Source organism: Zootoca vivipara, chromosome 3 (assembly GCF_965207765.1).
Source record: "Zootoca vivipara chromosome 3, rZooViv2.hap1.1, whole genome shotgun sequence".
Taxonomy (NCBI): domain Eukaryota; kingdom Metazoa; phylum Chordata; class Lepidosauria; order Squamata; family Lacertidae; genus Zootoca; species Zootoca vivipara.
Genome location: NC_142586.1, coordinates 65340831 through 65361679, shown reverse-complemented (window position 1 = coordinate 65361679; position 20849 = coordinate 65340831). Strand labels below are relative to the sequence as shown.

The window sequence follows — 20849 nt, the reverse complement described above, 5'->3', positions numbered from 1 at the left end:
TGTGTGGCAGTTAAATTTTTTTGGAAAGGGGACGTAGTTCCAGGAAAAAAGGCTTTGGGAAGCCCACCTGCCATTGAACCCACCCAATGAGGTTTGGCTGTTTTTTGGCTTTAGGCGCTATCCCTGGAATGTAACCCCCATGTAAGTTGGGGGCTTTCTGTACAGTGTTGCCTTTTCCCCATTCTATGTGCATCTGGAAATACCCCTCTATAAACATTCAACAGTAGTCTTGGGGATTCTCAGAACTTGGTGGGATATAGTAGAATGTTTTGTGTAAGACATTCTGGATTTCAGGTGTAATAATTCCTGTTTCTTGCATAGTGGAGGTGGTCCTTTTTGTCTGTAGGAGAGAAGAACAGAGACTGAGCTCGGTCTGCTTTTTTCTCTTGGCCTATTGAGCCATGTGTTGTTGTTGTGTCATGTAATGTTCATTTGTGCCAGCAACAGGGTACTTGTTTGTCTTGCAGATCTGTTTTGTCTTTTGAGATCACCATGGTGGTAGCAATGGAGAGTTGTGTATGTTAATTTCATCTGCATTAGTATGTGGTGCCATCTGCTCTGTTCCTGATGGTGCTCTATTCACCTGCCTCCCACCCTTGTACTGGATGTGTCTTTCTATGTGAATGTTGTAGCAAGAATATATGCCTTTAGGGATGGTGCTCACTGTTAATGACTATTCCCCTTCTCTGTCTCTCTGTATGTGGCATTTCGTTTGCTCTGACATGGTTTTGTTGGCAGCAATTGCTTGGTGTCATTTTTCAGCACTGTCTTTGTAGTCTGTCAGAGTATTTTCACTTCTTTATTTAAAAGCTGAGCCTGTTAAGCGTTTAGCTGGAATCGCCCTGTAGTGCTCTAATATTGTGTTATTTGTGCTAATGGAACCTTCCAAACTTGCCTTTCAGTCCTTAAGTTCAGACAATATGTTTCAGTTTTGCAAACTTTTAAATAATTCTACAGATGGGATGCTTAATACACAAAGTGTACAGAAGCAGTTCAGAGTGCCAGGCTGTTGCCTATCATATTTTATATTTTTGCTGGATTCCCCCCCCCCCCAAGCCCAAGCCCCAAATACTTTCTGGATCTCTGATGTATTCTAAAGAGAGCTACGAATATGCATTGGAGAAAATGATGGCCATACTGCTTACACTGATAAACCACCATTGTTTGTTTGAGAATTAAACCTGCTGAAATAATTGAGACTGCTTTGGAATAACTATTACATTCAAGCTTGTAGCTCAGAAGAGCTTGTATTCTCTTCTAGGGGCTATGTTTGCTTCTAGATCTCCCTGTTCGGGGAGCAATGTGGTCTGGATTATATGTCTTACTCTGTGGGTGTCATACATGTGGAGGATTCTGTATTTGGTTTTCCTTTCATACCATGATCTTGATGATCAAGTAGCAACATTAATATTTCTATGAATCTTATTTCTCCTGGTTTAAGTTTTAGCATATCTTTTATTTATTTAAGAAAAAATATATACATTGGACTGTAAAAAGCCCCAAAACACACCTGAGCTGTTTGGGTAACTTGTTTAGGTATCACAGGTATTTGCAATAAAAATAAGACAGTATTTATTCATTCATTCTAAAAGAGTTGTTGGCTGGGGGGGGGAGGCGGGGTAGACACCTTATTATTTACAGACCTAAAATTGCAGAATGCAGCAGAATGAACCACTGCAATCACCAAATAACTTTGGTACATTCTTGGTCTGTCCTGTCCATCAATCTACAGTGGGTAATGAAACAAGTTTATTGATTTTTAAAACATGTTTCACATTTGATTAAGAAGAGCCCTGCTGAATCAAACCAAAGGCCTGTCTAGTCCCACATTCTGTTTCTCACACGTAGCCAACCAGACTTCCCTGTAAAGCTCACGAAAAGGACACTAGGGCAATAGACTTTCCCCTATTGTTGTTTGCAAACAACTGACACACTGAGGCATGCTGCCTCTTATCCTGAAGGTGGCCTATAACCATTATTGCTAGTAGTCATTAATAGCCTTATCTTCTGTGAATTTGTCTAATCGCCTTTTAAAGCCCTCTAACTTTGTTGCCATCACCACATCTTGTGATGGTGAATTCCACAGTTTAACTATGCAGTGTGTGAACAGTTCCTGTCTTGAATCTCCCACCATTCAGCCTTATTCAATGAACCTGGCTAGTAGCTAGTAGTATGAAAGAGCAAGAAAACATCTCTCTTCACACCAGACATTATTTTATACACCTCTAGCATGTCCCCCTCTTACTCACCTTTTTTGTAAATTAAGAAGACCCAAATGTTGCAACATTTCTTAGTATGGGAGTTACTTCAGCTCCCTGGTCATTTTGGTGCCCTTTTCCTGTACCTTTTCTATGAAGAGCTGTTCACATCTCCAGCTCAGCGCTATTATTTGAAAGATGGGTAGAAAAATTAAAACTAATATGGAACTAATAATCTTACTCATCTTTTACAAGAGGCCAAGCCATATTCTTTAGTGAACTCCTTATATTTGCACTAGAATATCTGTATGTATGCAAATTTACACATGTGTCTCAAGTTATGGACCAAACGTCCCTTTTCTATTCCTTTCCTTATATATCAAAGGATTCAAACCCTGCCTCGCCTCCTGAATAGAAATGAGGGGTTCCCCACAGCGACTAATAATCATTTCAGCATGTTAAAAAGAAGGTTATGAGAAGCAAGGAAAATTAACCAAGTGAATCATGCTGACAAAGTAATTGCAAACTGAGTTGCTATCACCTGCAAGAACTCTTTGTGTGGCAGATTGCCAGTAACTCTGATCCAATAGTAAATAGTTTTCATAAAATAAAGGATTTAAAGAAACCAAATTATGTACAGGTTAAAATCACACTGTAGCCCTAAACAGATGCATTTTGGTTAGTTAAATCATGCAGTGACTTGGGTATAACATACAGAAGTCAAGGAGGAGACAAAAAATATTTTTAAAGTGGGGGATGAAATTGGAGGGTTCAAGTCTCTTTTAGCTACAGAGGCTGCTGCTGCTACACCCATTTCTTAGTCCTGAGTTGTGTCTAATCCTTCAATTAACTGCAGTCTGCTAAGTAGACATTTTTTAAAAAAACATAAAAATGGAATCTGCTGCAGGTGGTCAGGAGATGAGGGGGCAGGTTTGGCAACAACTGAAGCAGTGTCTTCAGCCTCTGATATGCAAATACACGAGGCTTTGTTTGTTTTTAAATGAAGAAATTTAGTTACCATGGTAGTTGGGTATTGACAATGAAAGCTACAATTTAAAAAACAATACATAGGGTTTCACATAAAGGCAGAGTAGGTTTGGCGGATACCCTAATTAAAATTAGAGTCGTGTTGAAATTAAGTAAGCCACATTACAGATATCGCCTTTCACATGCTAAAAAACAACAACCTGTACACATTTTTACTGTTCTTTTTGTTTGTTTTTTCTAATACAATTCAGTTGCAAAGCAATATCAACATAAATTAATGGTTGTTGCAGTGATTTACATTTTCCCCAGTACCATACCAGAATGCAATTATGACACTTGCACCAAGAACAAAAAACTTTCTTTGATATTTTTAAAAACCCAGAACTACAATAAACACACACACCCCCAACTGAGCAGGAGCCCTGAGTGACAAATGTACAGTATTTACACATAATCCTTCAGGTTGTAGCCTGTGTTGTTCTCTTGCTGGGCAGCTGGGAACTGTTGCTGCATTTTGTTGGGATAAATCCATGCTCTTTGCTGCTTTGTAAAACAGGAAGTGCCAAAGATGGCACCTGCAGTGAGCAGAAGTCCTGCTGAAATGAATCCAATGTAAACTGCTCCTCCTGGTTCATGCTTACTGCTTTCTGGGACTGTTGGGTCCAGAAAATTTGAAATGATTTCTCTCGTGTACCAGGCTGTTGGTATCAAGCTGAATATACCTGCAAGGATAAAGAAGACTCCTGCTGCAAATGTAGTGTGGCTTTTGGTGTCCTGGTCTCCTCCCAGCCGAGTGCACTTCATCCCCACAGTGGCGATGCAGATTCCAAAAGTGGAGAGGATGCAAGACAACACCATGGTGGTCCGTGCTGCCTGGATGTAAACAGGGAGGGAGAGGATTGAATATTTCAATGTGCAGCTAAACATCCCGGTGCTGTACCATGTGCAGTCCATCCAGAGTCCTTGCATCTGAGTTATGGCTGTGATGATGTTTGAACCTACGTCTGCGTTCACCTTCCAGTTGGGCAACAAGGTGGCTGTAATTGCACCAAAAACGCCAAACAAGGCTAGAATGAAAGCAAAGAACTGTAGAGCTGCTGATGCCATGATGAGATGTGCTGTCACCTTTTGTCTGCCTGTTCCTCTCCTGTTGTAAACCTTTGTATGCCTGATGGCTCCCCAGCCACAGCTATAGCTGTCCGCATGCGATAGAAGGGGGGGAGGAAGGGGGGAAATGGCAGGGGCAAAGGAAAGAGAATTGAGCAAACTAGAACACTTGCATTTAAAATCACTGCTATCTGAATGAATGACTGAACGTGACCCTGCAGCAGATGAGAAGGCTACGAAAGCACAGAGCAGCTGTACACAGGGCACTTGGAACAGAAATGATTATAAATGAACAGTGTGTGAGCGACTGAGTACAAGGAACTACCTTTCAATATTCTGCCACCTCAAGAAAACTCAAATTGAAACACTGAAGGCACAAGACTAGGATCATGTAAATGCCAAAAAACACAGAAATACAAAATTGAGCTATTCTTGCCCTCAGTGGCCATCTCGCTTCTGTGGCACAAAAGTAGAACAAGGTATCTATTCAAATCTACAATTAACTAAACCAGTGGCTTGTAAGTATATACTTTCTTCCCAGTTTCCATAGGAAATTTTAATTTTTGGAAATTTAGGTCAGTATAATCTTTTCCCCATTTCCATGGTTTTTAATGGTTCAACAAGTGCTCTTTTATTTATGTCATAAAATTTGTACGCTGCTTCATTGTTTAAAAAAACCCCAGCAGTTTACAAAGAGAATAATATGATCAATAAAAGCAGTTAAAACAATTATTTTTAAAATAAATCAGTGGTAAACTAAAAACAGATTAAAACACACATCAAAATTCTACCCATCTCAGGAGGATTATCTAAACAAAAATGATTCTAGCAGGCATCAAAAAGAGCACAGTGAAGGCCCCTGTCTGATGTCAATAGGCAGGGGGTTCCAAAGTGTGGGTGCTGCAGCACTAAAAGATTGCTTTCTTATGAATGCAGAATTGGTATTATGTCACCCCCTGTAACAGTGCCAGTTCTTCATATCAAAGTGTTTGAGTAGACATATGAATTAAGGCATTCTTTCAGGTAAACTGGTCCCAAGTTGTTGTTTTACAGAAAATCTGTTCCCTTGCTATTTTCTGAAGAGCAAAGTTTAAACTTCTGTGTTGGCCATATAGTACTTGAATTTCCTAAGGACTAGAAACTTAAATTTACCCTATCCCTTGATTCATACTAACCACCTCTGACATAGCACAATAACTAAGAGTAAATAAAGCTATTACTAAAGACTGAAATAATGATTCAGCTAAATGTAAGTACATTTAGATATTGTTGGTTTTAAATGGCAGGGTCAGCTGCATGTTAACTCTGAAATCAATGCTGCCGTTGAAATCAGTGACACTTAAATGTTCTTAACATTAGCTGGATCATTTCCTTGCAGCCTAAATGATTGAAAACTACAGTACATTGAAAACTCTTATATAGCTCTAGGTTTCATATAGTTTGTTGAACAAAGAGCTAGCGTATTTTCCATGATAATGAAAATTATAGAATAATAATGTTATAATTACTTTTAATTCCAATTCAAATGAATTAGATTTAGAAGGAGAGGAGATTTGAGCATTCTAACTATAGAGAAAGGTCATTAGTTTTATACTATTAATCCTAAAGTAATGCATGCAAGCTCATCTAATTAATTTAGCTGTTCATAAGACCACTTACTGGCATTCTTAGCTTTAAAAAAGTGCCAGTGACTTAAGTTGGGTGGTATCATTTAGTAACAGGGTGGATAAAATTGCAGGTCCATTAATTTTGGTAGGACTTTACCAGTGAACCACTTGAAGGTCTAAGCAGAAAGGCTTGGGGAAATCCAATACATTTTTGCTCTAGGTGTTACATTTAGGTCCTCTCCGTCTGCAAACATCCTGCCACATTGAAATGGACATGGGTTCAGTACCTCTTAAACCATTTGGATTCAGTGGAAAAGTGCACAAAGTGTATTCGGGGGGGGGTGGTTGCTACCTAGTGCAACAGACAATGCTGGCCCACATGGGCCAGTGGTCTAATTCAGTGCATATGTGTGTCCTATTTGGAGCCAACCTGTATAATAGAAGTAACAGTAGGACTTGGTGTGTTTAGATTTTTTTAAAAAATACATGTATTTGAATTTGAAAGGCTGGGCTTATACTCATGGTAGATGAGCTAACATATCTTGTGAAAAGCAGCATGTAATTGACATACAAGCCTGAGCATATTCAGAATCCAGTAATTAATGGATTCTTCCACTTATGCATTTCTCATGTATATAACAAGACTTGGAAATGTGCTGCCAACATCTTAAAAACATGAAAACGTTATGCTGAAACAGCCTTTTTTTTAACCTGCTTAGCTAGATATTTTGAAGAATAGAGTGGTTTAAGAAAAAAGAACTTTTGACCTTTTCTGTAAATACTACATTGCATGCACTTATGCTTAGAACAAGGGTCTGCCCACCTGTGTGGGGGTTTTTTTTGGGGGGGGGGTGGCATTTGTATATCTGTTATGACATCTGATTTTAACTTCTTCTTGGACCAGAGAAAGAAACTAGATTTGCTTAGTTTTATACATATATTTTATATAATTGATGCTGTCTGTCCTTTAATAGGTATTTTATTTTCTGGATAATTATTTTAAAGCTAAAGAAGCACTTTAATAAGCTTTCTAAACAAATCTTGCTCAGTTCCCCACGAACCCTAATTGCCATCTCTTCTGTTGTATGAGCCAAAGTACAGTGGTACCTCGACTTACGAACGACTCGACAACCGAATTTTTCGACTTACGAATGGGGGTAATGGTCGCGCGCTTACAAATGTCTCGAAATCCGGGGAATAACTGCAGCGATTTTAGATAGGGATTTTTCGACTTACGAATTTTTAGATAGGGTTGCTTCGACTTACAAATTTTTCTGTTTTCAATGCATTCCTATGGGAAATTGCGTTTCCAATGGCGTTTTTCGACTTACGAATTTTTTGATTTATGAAGGTGCCTTCGGAACGGATTAAATTCGTAAGTCGAGGCACCACTGTACCCTTTTCACCACCCACCACACATATTATACTGCAACTTGTGTAGAGAAGGGAGTAACCGTCTGTCCGCTGTGATCTATAATTTAACTTATTTTTTCAAAAGGTACATTAAAAGCATTTCAGGCAGATGTGAAGTTCTCTTGGCATCTTTTGATTGTGTCACGGGCCAAGGGGAGCAAATATCACCTGGGCTACTCAGAACAATTTTCTGTTTCCATGCCCTCTCTCCCCCTTTCAGCAGAGAAACTGATTTTAGTTATCTGCCCCATTTGCTACCAGTGCAGAGATACACATTCTTTCCTGCCCTTCTGGTAGTCTTTGAAAAGTGTGATACATAGCTGCCAAGTTATCCCTTTTTTTAAGGGATTTTCCCTTATGCTGAATAGGCTTCCTCGTGAGAAAAGGGAAAACTTGGCAGCTATGGTGTGATACCCAGTTAGTGATCATTTTATGGAACTGCTGCCATGGCGGAAAAAGTTGATTGGTTCTGACAACTTCAGGAAATTTTGCTTTATTAATTTCTCAGTAAGATAAATTAGTAACAGAAGTTGGTATCAGTAAGAGAAACTGGTCAGGAGAGCTGTCCTGTTATATTATTATTGTATTATTCATTTATTTCTATGCCGCCTTTCTTTCACAACAGAGATTGACTTGTTAACTAGATCTATATTTCTGTGGGACCAGCAGGCTACCAACCAACCAACCCATGGATCTGCCACAGAGCAGGTGCCCCTGTTTACTCCACATCCATTTCATAGGCTGCTAGGGTGGGAAATGGAGCCATCCCTGCGTGGCACTGTCTACCCTTCATTCTTTTACAGTTTATCGTTGCTTCAGATTTTGCATTTCAGCAGCTTTAAAAATTAAAACAAGCATGATGACAATACGAATGGTAGTTTACCCCAATAACTGCTATAAGCTGACTAAATTACACGCACATTAAACTGCAATGTTTGGCTAGAACATTTTTAAACACCATAAACTGTAATGTACAGAGTCTAATGAATTTCAGTACTTACTGCTAAATGGGAGATTCAGGGTGCTTTCTTGGCAGTATAAGTCGTAGAAACAACTCCTCTTGAGTGTAAAAATCTCTCTTCATTAAAAAAAATGCATTGCTTTTTAAAAAAAAACAAAAATAGCTCTCTGATGCTATGACCACAGCAGTCCTGCCCATTCCCTGTCTTAGTACCATCTACTGGAGAATAAAGAACTACTTTGTTTAATGAATCTGCACTGAAGGGGGGGGGATAGTTTGTTGAAAGGAGCAAATGCAAAGAGATCATGGAGGAAACACATGCAAACCCTTAATTCTAAAAATACAATGATTTCTAGATTCTATGATGAATGTTTGACAGTAGTTTAGAAATCAGGAGAAATGTAGAGCAATATGTATTTCAAAAAACACAAACTTTTATTCCCCCCAACCCTATATTTTAAAAGCTGCTTTAATTATAAGGAAATGAAACTTCAGAGTGACCTTTACTGCACCTGCAAATCAGAATTTACATTGCAAACAGCCACCACTACCCCAAATCCTCCACAATAAGTTTATAATTCCTGCTATTAATTATGGTGCAGAAATATATTTAAAGTGACGAAGGTATATGGTTTTACATACCTGCTACTAGTAGCTTGTAGCCTTCTCTAGGTCTTTCTGTAATTAGTCACCTTTCCTAAATACCAGAAGGCAAAATAAAGTAGTAATGCTGATGAGGCTTTGTGATTAAATACAGAGCACTGTTGAGGAGATCCTGACAAGTCAGCAAGAGGGAGACTATATAAAGCAAAGAAAATGGGAAGGGAAACCTGCTGATTGTGCAGCAAGATAAATATGAGTTCTCCCTATCGTCGTCTGACTCTTCGCAGTGTGTGGAAAGGGAAAAGGCAGTGGTTTGTAGCATGTGATAGTTGACAGCTACATAATTTTATCCCTTCATAGCTGCCAAGTTATCCCTTTATGCTGAATAGGCTTCCTCGCGAGAAAAGGGAAAGCTTGGCAGCTATGTATCCCTTGCTTCATTTGTCTTGGAAGTAACTGGGATTCTACGTTTTCCTCTCAGAACAGTTTTAATGTTGAGTTTTTAAGGCTGATCCATACCACAGTAATGCAGTTTCACATTTGATTTCTACAGCCTCTGGTGATTGTGTCTGGGCTTGGTAATGGTTGACCCTGGGCTGCAACAGGGTCTCTGATTGAGCTTTGGGAATGAAGCTGCTTGGGAGTGAAGCTCATTGCAGCAACAGGATAAATCCTTTCCCTTCTCCGGCCCAGTATAAGGATAGGGGTTTGTTTCCGCGTCACATGCGCTTTGAAAACACTTGGAAGCTTTTCATGTCATGTCTGGAGAGGACTACAATTCTATTAAAACACTTCATTGGGGTGCAAGTCTAATTGAACTTGGTGGGACTTATACCTGAGTATAAGTAGCATAAGTAGCAGTGGGCTGCACATGTATTTGACTTAATGGGATTAAATTTGTTTAAAGCATTGAAATGGATGGCTTACTCAGTGGACCCCATGGCTGACAGTGGAAATGCACAGCAAAAGTACATGTGGTTGTAACTCATTTATGAAGTTGCTAGGCTAGTATTCCTCTAAATTGGGGAAACTGACCCACAAGATGCTGCTGGACTACAGTTCCCACCATCCCTGACCACTGGCTATGCTAATGGAAGTTGGGCTCCATTAAATTGGGAGGGCCACAGGCGCTCAATCCTTTTTGCAAATAAAGGAATGTTTTACCTTACTCATTTTGTGAAGTTGCAATAAGTACTTAAGCTTCAAGAGCAGACAAATTTTTGTATAAATGGCTTTTATTGCATTTTTAAAATGAACAATACTGGTTTATATAGATAGTGAAATGTAGACTATTTTAAGCTGCATTTCTAGCCATGCTTAATAGCAAGTAAATTGAAATCCATGGGAACTAATCATGAGCAAACATTAGGTACATGTTCTATTTTAAATTAATAAAATAATAATAATAATAATAATAATAATAATAATAATAATTAATAATACCCCACACATCTGGCTGTGTTTCCCCAGCCACATTGGGTGGCTTCCAACAAAATATTAAAATACAATTGTCCTACAGATATTAAAAGCTTCCCTAAACAGGGCTGCCTTCAGATGTCTCCTAAAAGTCTGGTAGTTGTTTTTTCCTTCGACAGCTGGTGGGAGGGTTTTCCACAGGGCAGGCATCACTACCGAGGTCCTCTGCCTGGTTCCCTGTAACCTCACTTCTCGCAGTGAGGGAACTGCCAGAAGGCCCTGGCGCTGGACCTCAGTGTCCGGGTTGAACAATGGGGGTGGAGACACACCTTCAGGTACACTGGGCCTAGGCCGTATAGTTTTAGCACTGACCTTGTATGGTGTTTACAGAATTTTCCAGATAAAATGAAGCAGGTATCCACCCTGAAAAATCTATACTGTAATATAAAACTTTTTAAATGGCAAGAGACATATGGAAGAAGCAAGGGTAACGAAACATACCTGTATGCATATCCTTATCCTTGACGAAAACGCAGGCTTCAGTTTTGCTTGAAAGGTGGGAAGGAATGGACTGTACACTGAATAATATAGATTGGTGGTGCCATTGGAGATTGGAGTTTGCATTGTGCATTTACCAAAAATAAAAAACCAATAAATAAATGTAGATGTTTCTATTTGGGCAAACAATTCCGATAGAAGGGGCATTAAAGTAGACTGGCTGGAGTTTAAAAGAGCAGGACACTCTGAGGCAGCAGCTAAGGATGGTAAAGTTGGAGGAGCAAAACTAGGGAGTTAACACAATATAGTTTTAAAATGTTTATTACATTATCACTGTATATAGCTGCATGTTGTTTGAGAAAAGGATTCAAAAAGGCAATCTGTTTATCCAGAAGTCCTTTTTCTTAATGTACTGGGACTTAGCTATAGGCTGCACCTGCAAATAAAATGTTTTAAGTGTGCTTTAAGTGCAATATACAATGTGACACTAAATGGTGATGATGAGCCTTATGGAAAATACACTGTATTTTTACAAACGCTTTTTAAAAAAATGCATTTTCAGAATGCTTTTTATATGTATGTAGATTCCACCCTGGACAAAATCCAGGCTTGTGTTTGCAAAACAAAACAAGCTTGGACAACAGAAGTGACAGAATTGTGCCGGGGCTGGGGTGTAGGTAGATGAGCTTGTATTTTGTCTTAGCTGTAATTTTATGTTTTCTAAAAAAACATTTGCAAAATAAGGTAAAGGTGGTATGATTATCAGCAGTTTTAAAATATGCTTGTGTGTACCTTGTTAGATTTTGAAATTCAGCCTGTTAGTATGCACAACGAAGAAATAGGATATAATGTTAGTAATTTCAAAGCATCCAATCAGAAGGGAACAGCATTTTCTATAACTGTTCCCGTAGTAACAAAGCAGCTTTCCTAGTATTCTAAGAGTCCAAGCCTATAATGAAGTAATGAAATTGCTTTGTATTTCCACAGAAAGAAAACATTCTAATGTACTTAATATCTGTATATCTTAGTTTCCATTGGAAACTAATTGGAACATGTATCATACTATCCAAAATATTTATTTATATGGGCTTCCACTTCCACAAGTGGAAAGTCCTTTGCTCATGGAATGACTGTTTCTGACCTAGTGGAAGAGGGCTGTGTGGGAACAAGAACCTCCAAATCCAGTGTTCTTCTGCTCATGCAATATTTTTTCACAAGCTCCTTTGAAAGCCAGTAGAGTTCTTAACTGCTATTTCCTATATTGTCCTTATTCATGGGGTTTCACATACTGCAACATAACCAATGAATCTTTTGTGGTACTGCATTGCAAGACACCTCCTGCTATTGATTACACAATTATTCACACAAGTCATTGTTTGTTTTGGTTCTGAGTCAAAAACTTTGTTTTGGTACCGTACCACAGAATCTTCCAACATGGTACACACACAGTTAGAAACTGTATTGTCTTTCAGGACTGATCTTACAAGGCTCCCTCACAAAGTGTCGTTTGGGGGGGCAAAAGTGGTCATAAACATTTTGCTTTACCTGTGAAAGGGGTTTCCTAAGAATGCCTATCCACGAACTGTCACCATATATGATAATAGGACAGGGGTAGCAGAAGTTGCTGGAATGCAGCTCCCATTATGCACAACTATTGTAGTAGTTAGGATGACTTTGGCAATTACTAGTTTCTATGTTGATGTGAATTTGGGGTAGATTTGTTCAAGGTAAATGCAATTATTCCAGGTTTTCCCATACAGGACTTTGAATCCAAGCTGCAGTGTAGAGCCTTATAGAAAGAATCAAAATAGCCAACAGGATATTCTGTACATTCAGCAGCAGCTCTTAATTGTGTCTTTCTAATTACATGACATCATAACTTACATCATTCTACAGGAACAAGGTTGTGCACCTGGCTTGATTTTTTCAGAATGATAACCATTTTGTCTGTTTTTTTGGCACTTAAATTGGGCTAACAACTTTTTCAAATGTTTATTATTTGTACTGTAGCTTTTCATTAGGCTCAGATACTTTCTTAGATCCACTGTTTTTATTTCTCTTCACAGGTGGATGTGACTGTTGTTCATTTTACCCCATTGGTGCAACCAAAAATAGAACAGCCATTTAAGCTGGTGGAGAAAGTTGTCCGAACTGTGTTTCAGTTCAGAAGGAAATATTGCCATCAAAGTGTACGGTAAGAGATCTTTTCCCTACATACATTTTAAAAAATCTTCAGAATGGTATTCTTAATACAATGGCTATGCAAAGTAATTTCACACATGGAATCTTTAGTTGGTGACAGCAGTCAGCATGATGTGTGAGAGAAATAGCCAGCGTAGACCAAATTCATCAGAAAGAGCTCTTGCATCTTGTATTATCTACAGGAGGAGTTGAGAACCATTTTCTCCTTCTTGGGCCAGATCCTTTTCTCCCCAGTCATAGGTGGGCCAAATGTAACATGTAGCTGGGACCACCTGAGACCACCCACCTGTCAATCACTTGATGTCCTAGTGAGGTCAAATGATGTTGTGCTTTGCAGCCCCGATTGTGGGAAATTCAAAGCACAATGCTGGGCTGTTTGAGAGTCCTTTGGTATTAACTTCTCACTTTACTGAAGGAGGTCTTCTCCCTTCCATGCTGCTCCTTAAACCTCCAGTTTCCATTGAAGGCTGGTTGTTCCTTTGCTGGAGCAAGGTATGCACCCAGTGTGGAGTTCATCTTAAGCTCCTGATCATTCCTTTGAAGTCCCACCCTTACACACCCTGCTTGTCATCCCATGTTATGTCAGGTGTAGGGTGGGTGATTGTGGCTTCCCCACTGAATCAGTGAGGTTTTCATGACCAGTGGATCACAAGTGGATATAAATCTCAATTATTCTGAGGATAACATATATGTGTGTTTACCTTTTAAATAAATAAACATAATAAATTTTATTATTGGGTAAGGGAACATGAAACAAAGTAAATGAGTGTCTTCAGATATGTCTCTGAGAATAAGGTGACACACACAGAATCACACTCTGCCCATGCCACTCTATAGGCCTACAAAGAGAGAGAGAAATTATTCAGGCCTAGTTCCTTTCTACTAACTAGCATCTACCGGTACTTCACAATCCAGACCATGGTATACCAAGCAAAAAGGAGTATCATATAGTAAATGCCTGCTGACAAGTAGTGGCCATAGTTGTGATGGAAAGGTTTACAGCAATCAGAGCATGCAAGCCACTCCTTTTAATGCAAACGTATGGAACCTGCTGCTGGACTGCAATTTGGATTGGCTGGGGATGATGGGCATTGGAGTGCAAGAATATATGGATTGCCACTGGCTCCCCAACCTTGCTTTAAATGCCAGGACACAACTCCATCTTGTCACCGCACCTCTATGCCCTACAATCAGAAAATGAGGCCTTGGTGCTGTTTGGCAGATGCCTGTTTATTATCTGAAACTTGATTGGGATAAAGGGGGAGGCTTTCTTTGTGACAGCATCCCTCCTTACGGAACTGGGAGGGGGAATTTTCATTATGGTAGAAATTTTAACAGTGTGGCCTGACTTTTAAAATGAACTGATCTGCTGCTTGCTGAATACTAAACTTGTGATACTTTAGTGCTGTTATTGCAGCTGAGCTGATGATCAGTTTAAAACAACCATATTGTGTTTCCATGTATAAAGACAACTTTGGTTTATGGTTAGGATGTCAATGCAAGCTTGAGCTCTGTGGCTTTTCATTTCAGAACTAAAGCTTTCCATTGAGAATGGCAGTGTTCGGGAAGAGAAAGTAAAATTTCTAAGTGATGTGCAGAGAAGGCAAAAAATTGGACAAGGCAAGCCAACCACTGAGTGAGGGAGCAGATTATAGGAGATAGAGAAAATATTGAGCAGCATAAGATGGTTCCATTGGGGTGGGGTAACTGCATCTAGTGCAGGCAACTATTCTTAGCATGGATTAGTAAGGTAATTTTATTGAAGTGGGTCACTGTTTCTGATGGTTTAAGAAACCTGAATAAAGGAAGAGACCCCGTTTAACAAACTCACTTGGATTATCTCTACTATTTTCTTTCAGGGTATTATTTCCAGAAGCTGAACGTTTAGAAAAAGCAGAACAGCTACTCAAGCTGGCAGATGTTGATCCAACTCTGCGGCCGACTCAGCTTTCCATGTTTCACTTCAAAAGCCTTTGTGATGTCTATAGAAAAATGTGTGATGAAGACCCAAAACTTTTTACATATAACTATAGGGATGAATTGACTGAGAAGCGAAACAGGAAGAGGAGCAGATTTTGCAAGACTAACGATGATGTGATCTAGCTCATTCTAGAAAATTGACCAGCCGCGATGTGTTTCTGTTGAGTGGAATGAAATACATTCTAAGTTGGAATGTTAAGTCAGTATGTGAAATTCATTGAAGAGAGAACAGGATACAAAACAAAGCACACCAATTGCATTTAGCATTTTACTGTACAAGATTGTAGAGAAAAATGAAAAATACAATAAAATAAAATAAGATTACAGTACAGGCTTTTTATATTTACATATATATAAAAATCAAGTATAAACAACTTAGTGCAACTCAGTGCAGGACTTTTTCTAAGATGAATTTAAAAATAATTTTTGCTTTAAATGCCCCAAATTAAAGTTGCTTGAACTTTCTCAAAAGAACATAGGTATTGACAAGAGTTCATTCCCTTTTTCAAAAATTTAAAAACATCTCTTAATCTTATTTAAATGAGATTACACTGCCCTGAATCGTAAACAGCTCAATCTAAATTTCTGTTCCACAATAAATTAAAATAACTTAAGCCTTTACAACTACTTCTGTGGAAAACACAGTAGTGCATTAAATCGAATAGTTTCTCAAGTTACAATTATCACCTTTTTTAAAGTATGTAAATCTGTATGTGGTGATGCTGGAATCAGGCAGCTAAGACTTTCCATGCCTGTCTACTGTTTCATAAAAGCAGTCCTCATTAACCACTGAAGTTAAACTTTGTACACTAAATTCTCTTTCTAAAATAGAATTCAGGTCAAAACTTGCAGCATCTGGATGGCTGTCAAGAGACTGGTGCCGTTCTTGCATTGCCAGTAATGTTCCTTTGTCGCGTCTTGTGCTGCTGTTCACTTTCCGTTTAATAGGGCAAAAGTGCGCCCTGACTAGTTTAGGGTGATCACCCACCCTCCGCCCTTCTCCATACTCACTCTCAGAAGAATACTTATCCTCTGTATCATCACTAGGATTCTCGGAAATCTTCAGCCGCTGGAACTGGATTTCTATGTCTTTTGTGGGACTGGCTTTTTTTAGAATCTGCTGGTAGTCTTCCTCATCGTCACTTAAAATGTCAGATTCTTTGACAGGACTGTTTGAAAAATCTGATGCACAGTTCTGGAGATGTTTCACGGGAGACAAATTTTTAGATTCCAGGATGCTATCGGTAGTATGGCAACTGCTACTTGGAGTACTGCTACTCAGGCTGCATTCATCAGAATCCAATTCATTTACTTTGCCTGCTTCGGTGTTCCATTCATTACTGGGAGAGTTCTTCATTAACTTTAATGATCTTGAGGAAGCTGCCAGGGTAAAAACACATGCTAAATTCCTATACTCAACAACTCTGGCAAGCATAACAATAAGAGTTATATAGTTTTACAATTAAGTATATTAAGGTTAAGATGCTATGATGCTAAACTGAATCAACCTGACATTTTAAACTACTTTCATTATATCACAGGAGAGATATTTTAAGTTGTGAAGTGTGACTTTCTTCAAACAAACAAAAACCCTGGACTTAGATTGGCTCTGTGGGCTCCTGGATAAATCAGCCAAACTCCATGTGGACTGACTGTGTAAAAATGACAACATTAAGATGCCTCCTAGTAGCACTAGGAAGGAACAGGGTTTAGTGCTTCCTGCTTAGTCACTGTGGAAGCCTGTCAATAAACTAGACCAGGCACGTCCAACAGGTAGATCGTGATCTACTGGTAGATCACTGGACATCTGTGGTAGATCACTGGGGGCCCCCAAGAAGCTCAACAAGTTTGGCTTCCCCTAAAAAAGCTCAAATTTTTTGCCCTGGACCCCTAAAAAACATGGCTTTCCGCTCCCTCCCTATAAAAAGTTCAACCAATTTCAACTTGAACCGCCCCAAGAATGGGCCTTCCTAAAAAAAAAGCTCATCAACTTTGACCTGAACCCCCAAAAAGGGTGTAGATCACTGCCAATTTTTAACTATGTGAGTAGATCATTATCTCTTGGAAGTTGGCCACCCCTGAACTAGACTAACACTATTCCCCCCCCAAAAAAACCCTACAAAGACAAGTTTGTAAGGTTCAAGTACTGAGCAAGTATATTTGCATGAAGCTGGAGATGATGCTGAAGTGAGCAAGTTATAGCCACTGCTTATGCATTATGTTGAAGATACGGAACTGCTCATTTCTGTGCTACGCTTCAACCTTAACTGCTCTGAGGATAAGCCTCTATGGTAGTTTCAGCTCTTCAGTCACAAGCTAAGTAAGTTAATGAGAAAGTAATTTCAAGCAATCAGTGTAGAGGAAATACTTCTATTTTGGAGGTGGCTCAGACTTTTTGTGTGGAAGAATATCCTGCTTTGTTAATCACTAGTCTCAGTTTTTTTGTAAATTGATGTGTATTATTATGATTAAATAAATAAACCAAAATAATTTTTTCCTCCCCATCCCCTTGCTTTGTATACTATCTGGTCTGATTAAATGTTCTGGAACACTTCAAAGCTTGCATGATGATTTCTGACATTTGAGTTGACCTAGTAAGGTGGTTGTTCTGAGGTGGATTCTGGCTCCTTCCTCCCTTATAATCCAACACAACTGACTTTTAGTTTAAGCAAAATTAATGTTCTCCCTATCAGCTACACTTGTACACATTTTTACTACTAAATTTATGTCTCAAATGAACCTGTCCCTGTAGAGCATCAAAAGCAACCCCCCCCAAAAAAAAACCAACCTAGAATCTGACAGATATTTAAAAACATCAATTACATGCTTTGCTTTTAGTCCTTCCTACCTTTTCAGCTGCAAGATGATGCAATAACTCTTACTAAATATACAGTTGCACAACTAGTAATTTTCAACAAAGTGCAGTACAAACAGAATAGCACTGACTTAGTTTAGTTACTGTAATCTTTGTTTCCTCTCCAGCAATACTACAGATATGTGTTGGAACATGCTTGGATAGTATTACTACAAACTAGTATGGGTTTAAATTTTGACAAAAATATATTCTTACCCAATTTTGCTGAAACAGGAATTCGATTTTTATGCAGAACTAGACGGCTTTTACATGTTTTCTCCAAAGGTGAGTCACACTTTATTTGACGCCTTAAGTTTTCCCTCAGTATTGAACGAATCACTTTGACTATATTGGTCTTGTTTTCACAATCACTGCAAAATTCAAGAAACGTGTAGTTAGGTTTTAGACAATACGAACACATATGATTTGGCTTTGTCTTGTTAATTTGAATGAGCAATTTGGAAACCTTAATTGGCCACAGATGGAACAGTTAAGTGGCTGGATAATCAGCATGAATGTGTGATTCCTCGTGGTCTCTGCATAAAGTTCTATGCCTACACAGTTCAGTTCTAGAGCTTTTGAGAGTGGAGTTGGCAAAACACATCCATAGGGAGATGATTGGCCTTGCTGCATGAGCAACAACAAAATATATTTCACTTGAGGTTTCTTGGGAAGTGTACATACAACTGTTGTTAATCAAACAAGTAAAATTCAGTATGCTGTGATTACAGTGGTACCTCTAGTTATGAACTTAATTTGTTCTGGAGTTCTGTTCTTAACCTGAAACCGTTCTTAACTAGAGGCATGCTTTCGCTAATGGGGCTTCTTACAGCTGCTGCGCCACTAGCACACAATTTCCGTTCTCATCTTGGGGCAAAGTTCTCAACTTGAGGAACGCTTCCAGGTTAGTGGAGTTTGTAACCTGAGGCATTTGTAACTCGAGGTACCACTAATTCCAAAGGATATCTAACGGCCCAAATTATGCACATATATAGAGGTTGTTATGTGGGGTAGGAATGAAAGGAGGAAAGACTATTTGGAGGGGGAAGTGAACCCACGATTGTACCTGCTACATAGCTGGAAGGTTGTTTCAGGTCTTCCTTCCAATTCTGACTTGGTATGAATCAATTCCCAAATGCAATTGTTTTCTGTTCCTGCATGTGGAAAGAAAGACATGTTATTGTAAATATTTCATGATGTCTACAAGTCTAGCCAAACAATTTTCATAGAAAGACTTATGAGACCACAGTGAAAGCTTCAAGATCTTCAAGACACAAGACACTATTGTGTTTTAAATTCTAGCAATTTATTTCGCCCCCATCACTGTTTTACCAAATAAAGATGCTGTCACTCCCTCTCTGTATGCTAGTATGCAGCAGGTAAGCTGTGCAGCCCTATCACGACATCCACTATTGAGATGGATTATTGGGAAGAAAAATCAGGTTTCTCCCTTCTTTGTAGTTGGAGTCATTAACTATCCAACATTGCATTAGAGACTACCCACACTGTTTGCTTAACAGCAAACAAAGTTCATAACCCAACACAGGGCAGCTTTTTGTCATTTATCTTCTACTGAATTAAAAAATATTAATCTCAAATTCACAGTTACTGAAGAAATTAGTTTTTTATTGGTAAATAGCAAGATACTTGGCAAATCATGTTAAACACGCTGCCTGATGTAAATGGGCACTATATTATTGACAACTATAATAAACACTGAATTCTTTCACGAGTGTCCTTCAATCTATATTCTAAAAGGTTGTAATGGATGCACTGCTTGATCAACCATAGTGACAACAAAATCACTAGCTAAGGCCAAGTTATAAACCACCCTCCTGCATCCACATTACTTTTGCTGTCACATCAGCAGGGAACAAACCACTGTTAATTACAGGTTCCTATTTTTTCTGAATTAGGAAACTATTGTTAGTTCCAAACAGGCTGTGAAGCCTTAATATATTGTCTTGTTTGGAAAACGAACCATAGTTTACATATCATTGTCTCAATGTGGACAGTTTCTTCTGAAGATTTGAAGTAATAAAAGTACTGAACACATTCATTGGTGACAAACATCAAAAAACAACAATAAAAGTGTTTAATAAAAATGTATTATTATCTATAGATAAGGTCACCTGCTGTATTGCCCAGTCGGACTTGAAGAGCAGATAAAGGAATCAGCCAACGAAATTTAAACAAGTCCAAATCATTATGATTATGCATAGTACGGACATTTGTTGCCTGTAAATAAAAAGTACTGAATCAGTTTAAGTGTCATTGCTTTTTAAAGAGTTAATTAAAGCTTCATTCCTAGAGGACAGAATTATGCTTCGGGGACGGGGGCTGGATCAGGGATCATGTAAGCGAGTGACTTTTTGACACCACCCCATTTGGATGTGACGAGTAAGAAGGCAAAACAAACAAAAATCTCCCCCACCCCTTTCTAAAATGGGAAGCTTCCACTGGATCACAGTCCCTTGTGATTATAGATTTTTTTCACCTATTTCTAATCTACTTCATCTAGAAAAATTCTCTGAAGTAACGTATCAATCATTCCATGTATTTTCTGCACATATGCCTTGAGACATTTTATATTGTAAATCAAAACAATAATACACAATGCATCTTAGGTAGTCTTATTTTTTGACTAAAAAACTTACCAGTTTCTTCTTCAGTTTGCAGTTCTCTTTATATACTAAGATGACAGCTCTTTTGAATGCTAGGAAGAGAGAGTGACAAGGCAACTTTTATTGATTGGACTTCCAAAATGAGTACTACATTTTAATTTTTGAATTCAGTTATGACATACACTAATAATAGTGCATCTTAACTGGCAAAGCAAATTGCTACAGATATTTGCACAGGGATTTGTGTCGTCCTCTCTAGATCTGCCATTGCTTGCATTTCACTCCTGGGGCTTATGTTTATACAATTTTGGGTTGCATTTAATGAGAAACAAGATTTTTGCCTGATTGGTATAGCTGGAAGTCTTTCACTTTACCTGTTCCCAACTATTGTAAATATGT

The 20849-nt window shown here is 38.6% G+C and overlaps 3 protein-coding genes across 15 annotated transcripts in view; 1 reads left to right on the top strand and 2 right to left on the bottom strand.

Annotated features, from left to right (window-relative positions):
* The window catches only part of TFB1M (transcription factor B1, mitochondrial), a 32843-nt gene extending 15367 nt beyond the window's left edge, over nucleotides 1–17476 (top strand). For all 6 annotated transcript variants that reach the window (XM_035108681.2, XM_088666288.1, XM_035108682.3 and 3 more), the window contains exons 7-8: nucleotides 12857–12984; nucleotides 14852–17476. In XM_035108681.2, the coding sequence (XP_034964572.1) occupies nucleotides 12857–12984; nucleotides 14852–15095 (372 nt within the window). In that variant the 3' untranslated portion in view covers nucleotides 15096–17476. The remainder of the gene's footprint in view (nucleotides 1–12856; nucleotides 12985–14851) is intronic.
* On the bottom strand, nucleotides 1737–9166 carry CLDN20 (claudin 20). Of its 3 annotated transcripts, none has more exons than XR_015948997.1 (3): nucleotides 8916–9166; nucleotides 8314–8492; nucleotides 1737–4380 (listed from the first exon to the last, which is right to left on the bottom strand). XR_015948997.1 is itself a non-coding variant. In XM_088666290.1 (3 exons), exon 3 carries the CDS (start codon nucleotides 4290–4292, stop codon nucleotides 3630–3632), a length of 663 nt encoding a protein of 220 aa, XP_088522416.1. In that variant the 5' UTR covers nucleotides 4293–4380; nucleotides 8314–8390; nucleotides 8916–9043; the 3' UTR covers nucleotides 1737–3629. The 3 variants fall into 3 exon arrangements, 2 of the variants coding, with proteins under 2 accessions (XP_088522416.1, XP_088522415.1); XM_088666290.1 differs by having other exon boundaries at nucleotides 8314–8390; nucleotides 8916–9043; XM_088666289.1 differs by lacking the exon at nucleotides 8314–8492 and having other exon boundaries at nucleotides 8916–9052.
* The window catches only part of TIAM2 (TIAM Rac1 associated GEF 2), a 125897-nt gene continuing 120270 nt past the window's right edge, over nucleotides 15223–20849 (bottom strand). For all 6 annotated transcript variants that reach the window (XM_060272770.2, XM_060272773.2, XM_088666283.1 and 3 more), the window contains 5 exons: nucleotides 20484–20542; nucleotides 19959–20064; nucleotides 18893–18980; nucleotides 18043–18197; nucleotides 15223–16352 (listed from right to left, as the gene is read on the bottom strand). In XM_060272770.2, the coding sequence (XP_060128753.1) occupies nucleotides 15709–16352; nucleotides 18043–18197; nucleotides 18893–18980; nucleotides 19959–20064; nucleotides 20484–20542 (1052 nt within the window). In that variant the 3' untranslated portion in view covers nucleotides 15223–15708. The remainder of the gene's footprint in view (nucleotides 16353–18042; nucleotides 18198–18892; nucleotides 18981–19958; nucleotides 20065–20483; nucleotides 20543–20849) is intronic.